Consider the following 15,544-nt stretch of genomic DNA (forward strand, 5'->3'; position numbering starts at 1 on the left):
TCGTTCTTTCTTCATCTTTTGTGTTTCTGTGATGTGTGTGTCATACCCATACAAAAGCAAAGGGCAAAAGCAAAGGGCAAAAGAAAGAAAGAAAGAAAGAAACAAAACGCTTGGTGGTTGTGTTGTCTGACACTACGCTTTTTTTTTTTTTTCTTTTTCTTTTTCTTTTTCTTTTTCTCTCTCTCTCTCTCTCTCTCTCTTTCTTTCAGTAAATCTTGTGTCATGCATTTTGATATCTTACTTACTATTAAGCACAATCAAATATTGACTAAGAAAGTCAATGGGGTAGTAGGATTAGTAAGAAGATATTTTAGAATTGCTCTTAGTGTGTATGATATGACTGACTAGTAGCAATCAAAAGTATAGCAGCGTATAGTAATTTCCATACTAACCTTATTACTAAGACACCCTATTATAGATAGATGGCAAAAATGTCTCATATGTACTACGCACGTATTGTGTATTGTGTATTGTGTATTGTGTATATGGCGTTTTTATTTTTTTTTTTTAACAAAGTGTCATTTCTTTTGCAGATTGTGTTATTGGCTAAATATATATGGATATCTGTCACAAAACAACCACCGTACAGTACCCAATACTAATAACCAACTCGGGCAATGACCATAGCTACTAAGGAAAATGGATATTCTCTAATTCATATCAACCCCATAAGCATTCATGAACCATCTAAAGATAAGTCCATGACCATTGGCATGTTCATTTGATATCACACATATACACGCCTCTCTTCCCTTCTGCACTCCTCCTCCCCCCCCCCCCACCTGAGATATGTAATTATTTCATTTACTACCCCTCTCCTCATTATAAAAGTCTTGTTTGTTAATATATATATGTGTGTGTGTGTGTGGGTGCGGATGTTAAATGTTAATATGCAACAGTAACCAACCAGACCACGGTCCATTAGAGCATTACCTAACTACAGCATTTTCGTGTTTTAGAATTTCTTTTTTTTTTTTTTATTTTTATTTTTTTATTTTTTTATTTTTTTATTTTTTTTTCTCTTTTCTTATCTACTGGCTACGGCAGTTGTCAGTTGGGTTTATCGTATCTGTCAATAGGGTAAATCACCACAAGTAAAAATACAACACTACCAATACTCAAAAAGTTCATTTTATAGTCCTTTTTTTACATCAGCTTTTCAGCTGTCTATTCTTTGGTTAATTCGTTTGTTTGTTTTTTTTTTTCTCAAAATACTACGCCTTCCTTCACTCTTCTCAAGTAAAGGAATAAAAATTAAAAAAAAAAAAAAAAAGGAAAAAAATTTTTATCAATTAACCCAATCTGCATAAATCCATTGTCAAGAAGTTCGGAAATTTCTTTTTTTTATTCCTCCTGTGGTACTGCACATAACACAAGATGACCCTTGTACTGAAACACAAAAACACAAAGAAAAAAAAGAAATTTGTTTTGTAAACAACAAAAAAGAAAAAGAAGCTTCTCAATAAGAATAGTAACATACCAAATAAAACATTTTCTAGCGTTTAGATAAATGAAACATCAAAACATATAAAGAAAAAAAACCCATCTTCTTTTCCTTCCCCATAAACTCTTTCTTTCTTTCTTTCTTTCTTTCTATCTTTTTACACTACATTACCTTACATTATGTCATTCTACTATTACCCAATGACTTCAAACGATAACAATCATAATCACACTACCACCAATGGTAGTATCATACCCAATTGTCCTACTCCAAACAATTTGGAAGACAAATTACCACCTTCGTCTACTTCTTTAGAGTCAGACGATAGAAACAATAAGCCTAAAGCTATACCAAAGAGTTTTATGTCTACACCATCTTCGGTACATATCCACATACATGAACCAATTGAGTACTTTGGTCCTCATTTACCTTCATACTACAACAACAACAATAACAACAATAACAACAATAACAACACAAAGGATTCAGGTAGCACTAGTGCAATTACAACTACACCTTCATCATCATCTACTTCTCAACCTTTGTCTCCACCATTATCACCATACCAAAGAAATGCAGAATTGATTAAACCAATACAATTACCACAACAATCACAACAATCACAACAACAACAACAATCACAACAATCACAACAACAACAACCACATATTGACAACAATGAATCCAAAGCTAACCCAGCCTCTCTGCATTGTCTTACACAATCATATCTCAATAACGGTAAAGAGTTCAAATTGGAAAATTTCAAAGACTACACCCTCACCGTCAATATCAAACCAACCAAAAACTACTACTCACATCAATTTGAGTTTCTTGACAAGTACACAACCAACGCATCTATTGAAAACAAAAACTATATCGCATCATTGCCTACACGTAGATACAAGAAACGATTCAATTACGATTCATCTGATGAATTAACCGAAGACAATAATACATCTACTAGAGGCACACGTACTAGACGTTTACCCAAATCGTACGAAGATAGTGACTTGGATTCTAGTTCAATGCCATCACCCAGAAAGAGAAAGAGACCAAACAATAACAATGTTGGTGCTGGTGCTGGTGCTGGTGCTGGTGTTGCAACTAGTGGATCCTCCACTCCAATCCCCATTGCAATTCAACAACAAATGTTAATTGACGAATCGATACCAGACTATTCTCCCGACGCCCATTCAACTCTTCCGCCAAACAATTCCAAATGTCTCAAGATTGAATGGAAAGGTCAACCAATGGATTTATCCCACGACCCCAATTTGTCGAAATACCCCAATTTACATCCAGCTGAAATTGTCCTTGCTAGTATATTGAGATTACCAATTGCCGTGTACATGGATTCGAAACGGAGATTCTTTTTTGAGAAGGTAAAAAAATCAAACTGGGAAAGGGGTTTAGACGTACCGATGCACAAAAGGCATGTAGGATTGATGTTAATAAGGCGTCGAGATTATATGCTGCGTTTGAAAAAGTCGGATGGTTGGAAGATGACTTGTTTGAAAAGTATCTTTAAATTTTGAGGTGCATGAGGGAGTTTCTTTTTTTTTTCATGGTGGAGCAAAGGTTTTACTTTTTTTATTTTTTTTTTTTTTTTTAATTTCACTACTAAGGGATTGGTATTAATATCATTCCCGTTAAACAAGGCTGGCAAGATTAGGTTTTTCATTTCTTAAGAGGGACATGGATGAGGAGCAATAAGGGAAAACATTTTATAAAAGGAAAAGAGGATAATTAGAATATATTTCAGTTTTGGATTAACAATTAGAGACAGACACTTTATTAGTTTATTAGTTTATTAGTTTATTGGTTTATTGGTTTATTGGTTTATTGGTTTATTGGTTTATTGGCTTATTGGCTTATTGGCTTATAGGCTGTATTTTTTTTTTTCTATTTTAGAGTTGTAACAAATACTATTTTTTGCTATTACAGTGTTTATATATTGAGTTATTACCCACATTGGAGCTCTCTTTTCTCCGCGGCTCACACTCCTCCTCCTCCTCCCTCATCGTCTTCAATTGATTCGTTATTATCCTTGTACATATAAAACTGACCAAATATGATTACATCTTCAACAATGGTACCCAAACTCCCCAATAACCAACTCATATTCAACACAATATAATTCCAGTCCGATCGATAAAACACAATTTGTCCAGCATAAGTCAAATTACCTAAAGTTGAAAAAAGAAAAAAAAGTAAACTGAGACCATAAACTGATTTACGTTTGTGGTTTTGGATAATTTGTGGAATTCGTGCACCCAAGTATAGGAGTGCTGAGCAGTATCCCATTATTTGTGGGCCGAGGGCGATGACATCGTCAACGGGTGGTGGGGGGTCTATGGGCTCAGTTGGATGCAGTTGTTGTGAGGAGAGCAAAAACCCAGCTACTCCACATGCAACAACAAATATAATCGGCAAGACATACTTGACAAAGATGGAATGATATTGTGGCTCCAAAGCTATATCAGTCAAGGTTGAACTGCGTCTTCTATGAAGCAAGGGCGCAGATTCATCAACAAACTCACGCTCTCCTTGACCATGCTCAGGATGCTCCACCAGATGCTCTAATGCCTGATGATGAGAATGATGATGATGGTGATGTTGGTGCTTCTTCTTGTAGAACCTAGTATAATAAACAAACGACCATATCATCAATGCGTCAGCAACACAAAACCACACGGCAAGAAAAACCACCTCGGGCAATAAATGGGCCCATATAGCACCCACCAAATTGAACAAGTCACCACAAAACCAAATGGTGATGAAGCCTATTGCGATCCCTTCGGCGGACTTTAATCGCCATTGTTCAATTAGTTGCGGCATGAGTAGGACTATCCAGCATGCAAGTGATGTTGAGCCCATAACGCCACTGATTTGTGCTCGGAGTTGGCTCTCATTGTTGTTGGAGGAGGAAGACTGTGTGATTATATTTGTAAGTATTAGGCTTAGCATAGCTTCTGGGAGTGTTGATGTTGATGATGTTGCTGTTGCTGCTGCTGCTGTTGTTGTTGTGGGCTAGTTGTTGTGAGATGATTTGGGTAGATGCTGATGATATAGAGTGTTGTATATTCTCTCGGCTGTATATATCCCTCTCAATGAAGAAAAGTTTTTGAAAAGATGACTCGAAGAAGAATTTTTTTTTTTTGTTCTTTTCGTCGGGCGGGTCCTTACTATGCATGCGGCACAAAATAGAAGGGGAAAAAAAAATTTTCTTCGCTTCTTTTATGATCTCACACCGCGGTTAGCTCATTTGATACCCATTTCTTCTACACAAAACTATGAGAAGAAAAGGCTGACTGATTAAACATTCAGCTCAGATCAGTAAGCCACCTGTTGCATAGAATAAATGAGTGACCACCCTTTGGTTTGTAGTATCAAATACATGAGAGATAATGAGGTAACTACTTTATTTTTACTCTTTTTTGCATTAAGTTTAACACCAATAATTGGCTCATTAGAATTTGGTTTCACCACACATAATAACATTCCATCACAGATATGAGAATGCGTTTAAATGAATAGAGAATTAACCATCGTCTGTCAAAGCACAAACTCTGGGTCGACCGCTCTTAAAGAACTGTAATGGTAATGGCCAGCGCAGTACTTATTGGTTTGATGAGTGAACTTTGCATATTTACAAATGTAAACTACGTCAAGTAGCTCTAACAACAGGCGCTACTTATAGACCACTTTTGCCTATTACGAAAGCGATAACGCAAACACGACCTTTTTCCTGCCTGTATTTCTGTCATTACTCGATCATTCGCCAAATGCAAGTCAGCAACCGACTGTAAACGCATGATCACAATTTAGGGACAGAATGTAGTTCAATGACTTTAAAAAAAAAAAAGTCATTTTCAAATGATGAAGAAAGGAGATTTGACATTTAAATCCTAGTACGCTCTCATTATTGTTCTCTAGGAAATTTCATTTTTGATTTGGTCACGTGTATATTGTAGCTTAGAAATGCTTGTTTATAATTAGCTCTCGTGAAAATTGTATTGACATCAATATACAAGCAGAACGCGTCTTGTGAACACTACATAGCTCACAATTTCCATAAGCCTTACATTTCACAAACCAAGCAGGCACATCTCTTCGTCAGTTCTTTTGAAATTGCACCAATAGCCATTCTGTTGCACGTCTCATAGGTGGCTAAAGAGAGTGTGTGTACCAAAACGAAAAGAGCAACGAGAATTAATAAAAAGCATAAAAAAAAAAAAAAAAAAAAAAACGAAATTAAAAAAATGAAATTAAAAAGTGTGGTTCACTTTTTTTTTTTTTGTTCGTGAAATTCTGTCAAATTTTTTAGTAAGACAAACATTGGCCATAAAAAGGTTACGAACTAGCGTTTGAAATCTACTAAAATAATCCGATAACCTTTTCGAACTTTGCCCGTGTCAATCCCAATACCGGTATGTATCACCAAATAACTAACTGACTTTCATCCATCATATAAAAACATCAGCCACACAACGTGAAGAAAAAAATTTTTTTTTTCTGTTCTTTTTTTCTCCAAACCATACAATGATTGACGAGCCCAGTCACGAAATGTGTTGCCGTACAGTGTCAAGCGGGGGGAGGATATTGACCCTGTGTAGACTGTGGTAGCTAAAAACAATAGATGAGAAAAGTTTTACTCCGAGGAAGAAAAGCCATGTACAACTGTTTCTTCGTTCACACCACAAAGAGTGTAACGAGAATCACGTCAAACTGTGGCTCCTACTTCAAATGACTTCTCCAAGGAATTTTTTTTTGAGAAATATACAAAAACCCCATTAGAAGTATCAGAAGGAAAAAGGTACTTAAATGAACCACATTTCATTGGGTATTGACGAAGCTTGCCAAAGTTTAGTACCACATTTATATGCATATATTTTGGAGTTGTTAGAGGAACAAAGAGATCTTAGAGGGGCATTGATGCTTATATGAATAATCGAAATCAGCAAGACAATAGTGATACTAACTATTATCAAGAACAACAACAGAGGCAACAACGGCAACAGCAACAACAGCAACAACAGCAGCAACAGCAGCAACAGCAACAACAGCAACAACAGCAGCAACAGCAACAACAGCAACAGCAACGTGTAGGGTTACCTCGACTAAACAGTTATCCCAGACGTCAACAAACGCTTGTTTTACCATCGACTCGAGTTAACAATAGTGAACTCACCAACAGAGCTCCATTAATACTACCTTCGCAAGCTGCTCCTGGTTCAAAACCTCGTATAAATCAACTGCGGCAGCAACATTACAGACAGGTTACACAATTACCAAACAGTTTAGGACAGCAACAACAGCAGCGTCACCCACAGTTGCCTCCTCAACTAGCTTCTCCGTTTATCAGGCAACATCTATCGCAATCACCTATACAGTCGCCGCGTTCGCCGCGTACATATTCTAATCAAGATCAAAACCAACAATTTAAAAGAAGAATGAGTTATACTATGTTTTCACCGAATCCCGCGAGCCCATTGTACCCAAGCACGTCATCACAATCAAATAACAACAACAATAACAACAACAATAATAATAATAATAGAGGTGGTAATAACAACAATGATACTGGTGTATCTTCACCAGTTCCAAAAAAGCTAAAAACAGATGATTATTTATTTGGCAGTTCTCATGGATCTCCATTGGTTACATCGCCATTACCGACCTCGGCTGCATTACAACCAAACATCAGCTATACTAGGCGGTCAAATACATTAAAGTCCACAACAGCTAAATCCAGCGGTGGTGCTCTAAGCATATCAGCAGTTAGGAAAGAAAAGACACCTGAAAACGAGAATGAAGATCAACGGTTCTTGAGATTAGCTCGCGATGCTTTGGTTGCCACTGCTCAAGGAATTAATCGAAATAGTCGCGAAGTTGTTGATCCCACGATACAAGACCTATTGACTAGGTTGCAGTATGCTTCTTCACCCCATGGAAACCCAATTTCCAAACTGGAAGGGTTAGAGGCTAATGATGCAGGACAATTGAATATACTGGGGTTCTATCAACTGTTTCCTAATTTGAGTAATAATATATTTGCAGCTGGTGGTGAGGATGCTACAACTACAACAACAACTGCTGCTGCGGCTGATGATAAGGTTAATAATCGTACTAGCGTTACAAGTGGTGGTGGTGGTGTTGTTGATCAAACAGGAACACGAGGTGTAAGTAAATACAATCCAGCTGGCAATGAACTGGGTTGGAATTTCTTGATCGGGGAACCATTGAAATTGAAAAGTGATGCTGAACGACAACGTGAAAATAGAAATTATGCTCATCAAAGTGGTAGACCAACGGGGCGTGCATCGTCAATAATATCTTTGTTAAACGATGCCCCACTGCCAATACATCCATTGCCATTAACAACTACACCAAATCAATCAATACTGCAACAAAAACGGAAATCAACCACCAAGACTACAAAGAAATCTACAGGATCGTCTTCAAGTTACAAAGATCAAGCACGTAAATTTTTATGTGATAAATGTTTAATGACATTTCGTCGATCTTCTGATTTGAAAAGACATGCAAAACAACATCTTGACGTGCCGGCTAATATATGTCAATTGTGCGGTAAAGGATTTGCTAGAAAAGATGCATTAAAGAGACACATGGGAACATTAACGTGCAAACGAAATGCCAACAAGAAGTTGTATGTTGATAATTTGGCGTTTTTGAATAGTGATGGAATTGGAAGAGGAAACAGCACTGGTCGTAGTGAGGAGGATCAAGACGATGATGATGACGAAGACGACGATGATGAAGATGAAGAGGATGAAGAAGAGGAAGATCAAGATGATGACGACGAGGAAGGAGGACGTAAGCGAAAGAAGAACAAGTTTGGGCATAACAATAATGATCAAGATGAAGATGACGACGATGAAGATGACGATGACATTAGAAAACCAAACTTTCCTACTTTTGGATATCAAAAGACTAATTGGAAAGTATAATTTGGAGGTATCTTTCTATATACATTCGTTTTTTTGGAACTATAAAACTGACTGGTTTACTCTGTCAATGAGTACAGATATCACATACGATTTTGTAGACGTATCAGTTTACCCCACTTTCAAAACGGTTTCTTTTCTTTTGTGGATGTTGTATACAAAAAAAGATATGACGTCAAAAACATCAAAAAGCTCTTATTGTAGTTGGTGGGCGTCGTTTTTTTTTGCACCTCGGGTCAATGGAGAAGAAAAAGGTGCAAATCGGAATAAATGTTCTTTTGTGTTGGAGGATTTAATTTTTCTTTTGGTTTCATATGCTTTTAAGTTACTATTTTCCGAGGTAGTAATGTATACATAGTACAGACATGCTAACTAAACTTCTAGTAGAGTGTGTAGTTTATGCAATTGGTTCGTGATGACGTTGGAAGATCTGCATCGAGAAAGATAATTTGTCATATGGCTCTAAAAAACCGTGGTGACGCGATCTTGTAGTTTTACCAGCGGGTCGGAAAAAGAAGTTGCGTTGCAGTATGGTAATAGTACATTACGAGTCAAAAAAGAATTCGTTAAATTACATTGTTTTATTTCCCTGCTGTGCGGCGCTCCGGCTGTTGACACTGCCAATACTGTGAAAGCATACGTTTCTTCAAAAGTGTCTCTCTAAATCAAAGCAAAGTTCCAATGCTCATACGACTTATCATCGAATGGGCCCGTATGCACCATGCAATGGGAATGACATGGCCGTGTTAATGCAGGTTTGACTCATGATGTATTCGCGCTCTTTTTGCATTAACGGACCAAAATAGAGTTACTTTGTGTGACGGCAATTGGCATTTTTCTTTTTTCAACCTCGGTTGACAGACCTCCCTTCTAACCTGCATATACACACACTCACCCATAACAGCTAAACCGTTATAGACGTAAAGTCTCTTTTCATAACACAAAGATCTCAATTTCTTTAGATTTAGAGATTTCGCAGTAAGGTAGTAGTCAATACAAAGTACTCTCACATTAACACAATGGAAAGAGATTGGTTAGATTCCGCAAAACAAAGAAAGAGTGTGTGAAAATACTTTGATGGAAAATTGTAGTGTTGCTTCACACATTGTGACTTGTGCTCTTGTACTATTGGTATACATCATTACCCCGACTGTCCAGTTCACAATGTTTTATCTTATGCCTGTTCACTCCCCTCATTCCCCTAGCAACGCTGAAACCCAACAGAAAATATTTCCAGCGCAATGCTTAGACGCCCAAAAAAATTTTAAAACTTAAACTGTGAATTTTGGCATATCTGCATAAGGGAAAATCACATAAATTTATTTCTTTTTTTTTTTTTCTTCTCTTAATATACCCGACTCTTTTAATTATCACAATACAAGATACAATAGAAATATACATACCTTACTCATTGCTTAAGCACACAATACAAGACTCCCTCCCCCATTCTTCCCGACAAGTCGATCATTTAAATACAATCGTAATTCCACCATAACTCCACATTTTTTCCAATAAAGCTCAATAGATATCTTTTTTTCCAAAGTGATTAACCTGATCAAGAGATTTTCTTCAATTCATCTCACACTACGAACTGTTCACAACCCAGTACCATTTCGATTCAAACCATTACACATAAGATCCCCTATCAGAAATATGTCATCAGCCCAATCCAGATTATCACAAGTTGCCAACATCTTGAGTCCAACCAAGGCTCCAAATTCTCGCCAATCATTAACTCCAGACCACCCTTTCAAAATCGCCGTTATTGGTTCAGGAAACTGGGGTACCACCATTGCCAAAGTGTTGGCTGAAAATGCCCTTTCTAGACCTCATTTGTTTAGTCATTACGTGAAAATGTGGGTTTACCAAGAACAAATCGATGGCAAGAATTTAACCGATATTATCAATATTCAAAATGTTAATATCAAGTATTTACCTGGTGTCAAATTACCTCCCAATTTGGTTGCTGAACCAAGTTTATTGAAAACTGTTGAAGGTGCCGATTTGATTGTGTTTAATTTACCTCATCAATTCTTACCCAAGATCTTGCCTCAATTGAAAGGTCATGTGCCACCAACAGCTAGAGCAATTTCATGTTTGAAAGGGTTAGAAGTCAACAAGGAAGGCTGTAAATTACTCAGTACTTATATTACCGAAGAATTGGGAATTGTATGTGGTGCTTTATCGGGGGCCAACTTGGCTCCAGAAGTGGCTAGAGGTAAATGGTCAGAAACCACCATTGCTTACACATTACCCCTGGACTACCGTGGTGCTGGTAAAGATATTGACGAATACGTTTTGAAAGCAGCCTTCCATAGACCTTATTTCCACGTGAATGTCATTGACGACGTTGCTGGTGTTTCCGTGGCTGGTGCATTGAAAAACATTGTTGCTTTAGCTGTGGGGTTCGTTGAAGGTTTGGGATGGGGTGACAATGCCAAAGCCGCCATCATGAGAGTGGGATTATTAGAAACAATTAAATTTTCAGAAACCTTCTTTCCTGAATCGAAAGCATCTACATTTACCGCTGAATCAGCTGGTGTGGCTGATTTAATAACCACTTGTTCAGGAGGTAGAAATGTCAAAGTTGGTCGTTATATGGCCCAAACTGGTGCTTCCGCAGAAGCTGCCGAAAAGAAATTGTTGAACGGACAAAGTTCACAAGGTATCGTTACTGCTAAAGAAGTTCATGAATTGTTGGAGAATACTGATAAATTGGATGAATTTCCTCTTTTTGAAGCAACCTATCAAATCATTTATGGATCTGAATCAATTGAAAACTTGCCCAACTTGTTGAACTCGGATTAAGCAGAAGCAAGAGTGGTGGAGGTTGGAGGGATCAGAGAGGGGGCAAGTCTACTCTTTGAACTGTTCATTAGAATCATGTACATTAGATGTAATCAATAGATATAGAGATGACAACGAAGAGCTTTCGTAAAGACAAGTGGTCTAGTATGCCCTTATTTTAATTTCATCTACTCCACTAACAACACGCAACTAAACCCCAACTTCTCCCTAGAGCTTGACCTTTTTAATGTCTTCATTTTCGCCTTGCCCATTAGTGACAGTATTCAGCGGACTGACACTCAGATCAACAACTCCTTTGCTATCTTCAGGTGACGTAGCACTTGTTTCACCTTCACCTTCAATCTCATCTAATTTCCTCTTTCCATGATGCTTGCTTCTATACTTGGTTAAGAATTTTTCCATATATGTGTCGGAGTACTCCTTCAATTTCTTCAATTTGTGCTTATCCAATTCCTTAGATGATGATGGTGGTGCACCCTTGTTTGCTTCGCGAGCTGCTAAATTATTGACGATTTCCTTGGCACACCCCTTGACGTTATCTTTGCCAATCTCATCAACATATGATTTAAGTAAATTTGGTACGTGTTTGGCCATAACGTGTTTCCATTGAGATTCAAGTGATACTTCCTTACCTTCTTTCTTCTTGTGAGAGTGACTCGATGATTTGTGTTTAACTCGGGCTTCATCGTCTTGCTCAGCAACAGCAACAGCCCTTTTCCCACCCAGCGGGTTTGGTCTACTACGTTCGTGTTTGTGTTTACTTCTATGCTCATGCTTGTGTTTGTGTTTGCTTTTCTTTTCGGGCTCAGGTGTTGACTTGATCGTTTTCGCCTGCTCGATCAATTCCCTCAATTTCCGTTCCTTCTCCGTCAACTCTTGAGCTCGAGCTTCTCTTTCTCGTTTTTCTTTTTCTTCCTCACGCCTGGCAATTTCTTCTTCAATATTGTTGTTACGCGGTGGAGGACTACTGTGATGCAGATTTGAGTACGGGACTTGTGAATATTGATTAACCATATTGCTGGGCCCGGTTGGGAGTTTCGGTCGCGTGGGCATCGATACTCCTGGTTTATCCCAAGTGGTTTCATTCGTCAAGACATTGTAATAGTAATACCTTTGAGTATTGGAGTCATATTGGGATCGCCAATTTGGTGGTAAACCAAAATCGGGATTCGACACTGGTGCAATGGTATTTGATGTTGAGTACATTTGTGATGCATTATTCGAATAGTGTCCATGATCTGATTGATTAAAAGTCGTGGCACCAGATGTATCACCGTTTCGATGCTCAGGTGACCTTGAAACTCTTCCATACGATTCCATTAATGACTGGTCTGGTTTTTGGGTTTTGGGGATCCGATATGTCATTTCCAATACTGACCATTGGGACAACAAGTTTGATGCTAGTTGCTTGATCTCCTCATTTGTCGTGTTAGCTTCGATCTCCTTCACAACATCCTCAATCTGCGATGACGAGATTCTATTCTTGGTCATTGCTGGCCACCTAGACAAAATTTCCAAAACCATTTTGATCAACTCTTCATCCTCAATACCTTGCAAAACACCTGACAATGTCTTGTATCCATGCATCTTAACCATCAATGAGTTTACACTAGGGTCATCGGTCATATGCATTCTCATAATCAATTTCGCAATGATCAGCTGCTGCTGTGATTTAAGCAATGCTGCCATCACTTTGGAAACATCAACATCATCCATAGGCTCAATTTCTAAACTCTGCACAAAAATCTCATTAATAGTCGAATCATCATCTTGCTGGTCACCACGTAAGTGCTTATTCTCCTTCAACCATGCTTTCTCCATTTTCGAAGTAACACCAAGGGCTTCAGCAATACCTTCAGGCAACAACAATGCAGCATCAGTTTGTTTCTTCCCACCCATAAACTTGATACAATTAGGTTCTCCACAATAACAAGGTTGTGATTGAGCACCATATCTATCTACATTATAATCAAAAGTAATTTCTTCACCTTTGGCAATGTTCCTCTTGGCAAATATTCCCATACGCAATTTATCTCCAACAACCCATTTATCAACAAATGCATTGGGATTGCACGAATGATTTACAAATCTGGCAAGTGACCCCTTTTCCGTGGCATCAATGAATGCATCTGGTTTCAACATCATGAAATAAAAATGCTTGTAGTTTTTCATATCGTATTCAATCATTCGTTGACGAAATGCTCCTTCATCAATCACTTCTCCAATGTATTCATATATGAACTGCCCTTCCGAAATGGGTTTGTTGGCTTTTAGACCGTATCCCTTGAGTTCAGTTTGGAAAACTGATACATCTGCATATTGTCGTTTTTGAAAACGTTGATTTTGACAATCATCACCACACAAACAATGCCGATTAGTACATTCAACTGATGTAAGTCTATTTATACAGTTGGAGTCTTCACCACATGCCAAGTTCATTTCCTGCTCTCCATCCCACTCTTCTTCACAATCACATGTCATATACTCTGCTCGTTTGTTGCTGGAAGGTGCTGCAATCAGTTTCAGCTGGTAAGTCGATATTTGCAAATTATGAAACTTTGTCAACGCCTCCTCGGTCTTATCCTCGACCTCGAGGAATAAAGGTGGAGCATATTTGCTGATCGAAGTATTCCCATTCATTCACGTATTCAAATGTTTTGTAACAGGGAGCATCAACTGTAGGTCCGACCGTGATGCTTAGTAGTGGTGCCAGTGATTCGAATTTTTTTTTTTTTTTTTTTTTTTTCATTTTCATTTTCAATGTTCTTTATTCTTTTTCGTTCACTCATGGGATCTTATGCGTGAACGAAACTTCCCAGTGATCACTGTGATAGCCAGCATGAACGAACAATGCTATGTCCAGTAATCCACTGCGCAACCACGAGCCTCGACAATGGATCAATTACAGCTTTTCACAATACAAAATTGAACGTTATACACTACACATTATTACTCTTTCTCCTTATAACTTTCTACCCTATCTTTGTTCTTTGAAGCGGCATGAACCAATTGCACAAATGCATCGCCTACTGCAGTGGCCTTGGGTGCATTTTCCTTCAGCTTGGGTGTTGTATCAGACAACGAGACTTTCGATCGATCAGCATCACCTTCTGCAGATTTCAACGAGTCATTAAACTTTTGCCAGTTACTTAAAGCTGAGCCTTGAATAGAATCATTATCTCCATCGGCTTTTTTAGTCAGACTTGTCAGTAAATCCCCATTAGCATTGAACATATTAATCTCGGTTGGATCATCATCTTCCTCAGTTTGCATTTCCTTCAATTTGTTGATCCTATTGTGCAACTTAACAAGCTCGATAGCTTGTCTGAATTTGGCCTTGGCATCGAAACGTTCCTTCAATTGTGGTAGTAAATCAGCATCGGTGTGTTTCTTGGCAATAGACACGATCCATGGGTCATTCAATAATTCAGTAGCTGTGGGTCTGTTGTCAGGATTATACTGCAACGCTTTAATGATAAATCTACGAGCATCTTTCGAGACATCTCTCCAATAATCTGCATGGAAAATAACTGCATTATTGTGTTTCACCTCATTGATAAAATCCGTAACATTCTCTGATCTAAATGGCGAATAACCACAGAGAATGGTGTAAGTTACAACCCCCAAGGACCAAATATCACATGGCTTACCATGCCCAGTTCCTAATATGACTTCTGGTGCTGCATATCCAAATGACCCTGCCGATGACATTAATTTCTCACTTGAGTTTTGCAATCGTTTGGCAATTCCAAAATCAGCCAACACGATTTGACTGTCTGACTCGGGTGTCAAGTACAATACATTCTCTGGTTTGATATCACGATGAACAATATCACGTTCATGCAAGTATTGAATTGCTTCCAACATTTGGATTATAACCAATGATGCGTCATGTTCAGTAAATCTCCCCTGTTGAACTATTCGATCGAACAATTCACCACCAGTAGCCAATTGGGTAGCAATGTAGAATTTGTCCTTACTTTCGAACCAATCTCTAAACCCAACAATGTGTGGATTGTGCAATTCCTCAAGCAATTTAATCTCCTCCAACACCATTGCTTCATTGCCTTTAAGTGCCTTTTTCAAAATTATCTTCATTGCTACATCTTCACCAGTGACGTTGTTTCTAGCATACCTCACTATTCCAAACGATCCAGCACCTAAAGTCTTGCCAAATGTGTAATTTTGTTTATGGGAGTAGGAAGCTGGTTGACCAATGATTTTGTTAACAAAGTTTTTGAGGTGACTACCCTCGGCTTGAGGGTCTGACTTTTTAACTGCTGTGCTCATACAGTGTATTCTATTGGGATATTAAGCAATTAAT

The 15,544-nt window shown here is 38.1% G+C and overlaps 6 protein-coding genes across 6 annotated transcripts; 3 read left to right on the forward strand and 3 right to left on the reverse strand. All coding sequences in view use genetic code 12, as the record gives it.

The window, feature by feature from the left end:
• Window positions 1-1,623: 1,623 nt before the first annotated feature.
• On the forward strand, window positions 1,624-2,979 carry CPAR2_407140 (uncharacterized protein; the record flags this gene model as incomplete). The annotated part of the gene is made up of 1 exon (XM_036811659.1): window positions 1,624-2,979. The coding sequence occupies one exon, from the start codon at window positions 1,624-1,626 to the stop codon at window positions 2,977-2,979; it is 1,356 nt and encodes a 451-aa protein (XP_036668073.1).
• Window positions 2,980-3,439: 460 nt separating this feature from the next.
• On the reverse strand, window positions 3,440-4,411 carry CPAR2_407150 (uncharacterized protein; the record flags this gene model as incomplete). Its single annotated transcript, XM_036811660.1, has 1 exon — window positions 3,440-4,411. The coding sequence occupies one exon, from the start codon at window positions 4,409-4,411 to the stop codon at window positions 3,440-3,442; it is 972 nt and encodes a 323-aa protein (XP_036668074.1).
• Window positions 4,412-6,897: 2,486 nt separating this feature from the next.
• On the forward strand, window positions 6,898-8,415 carry CPAR2_407160 (uncharacterized protein; the record flags this gene model as incomplete). Its single annotated transcript, XM_036811661.1, has 1 exon — window positions 6,898-8,415. One exon carries the CDS (start codon window positions 6,898-6,900, stop codon window positions 8,413-8,415), a length of 1,518 nt encoding a protein of 505 aa, XP_036668075.1.
• Window positions 8,416-10,065: 1,650 nt separating this feature from the next.
• GPD1 (glycerol-3-phosphate dehydrogenase (NAD(+))) lies at window positions 10,066-11,220 on the forward strand (the record flags this gene model as incomplete). The annotated part of the gene is made up of 1 exon (XM_036811662.1): window positions 10,066-11,220. One exon carries the CDS (start codon window positions 10,066-10,068, stop codon window positions 11,218-11,220), a length of 1,155 nt encoding a protein of 384 aa, XP_036668076.1.
• A 207-nt stretch (window positions 11,221-11,427) lies between these two features.
• SET2 (histone methyltransferase) lies at window positions 11,428-13,860 on the reverse strand (the record flags this gene model as incomplete). Its single annotated transcript, XM_036811663.1, has 1 exon — window positions 11,428-13,860. One exon carries the CDS (start codon window positions 13,858-13,860, stop codon window positions 11,428-11,430), a length of 2,433 nt encoding a protein of 810 aa, XP_036668077.1.
• Window positions 13,861-14,169: 309 nt separating this feature from the next.
• On the reverse strand, window positions 14,170-15,510 carry CMK2 (calmodulin-dependent protein kinase; the record flags this gene model as incomplete). Its single annotated transcript, XM_036811664.1, has 1 exon — window positions 14,170-15,510. The coding sequence occupies one exon, from the start codon at window positions 15,508-15,510 to the stop codon at window positions 14,170-14,172; it is 1,341 nt and encodes a 446-aa protein (XP_036668078.1).
• Between the last annotated feature and the right edge of the window lie 34 nt (window positions 15,511-15,544).

This window comes from Candida parapsilosis, contig 006372 (assembly GCF_000182765.1).
Source record: "Candida parapsilosis strain CDC317 annotated contig 006372".
NCBI classification, from domain to species: Eukaryota; Fungi; Ascomycota; class Pichiomycetes; order Serinales; family Debaryomycetaceae; genus Lodderomyces; species Lodderomyces parapsilosis.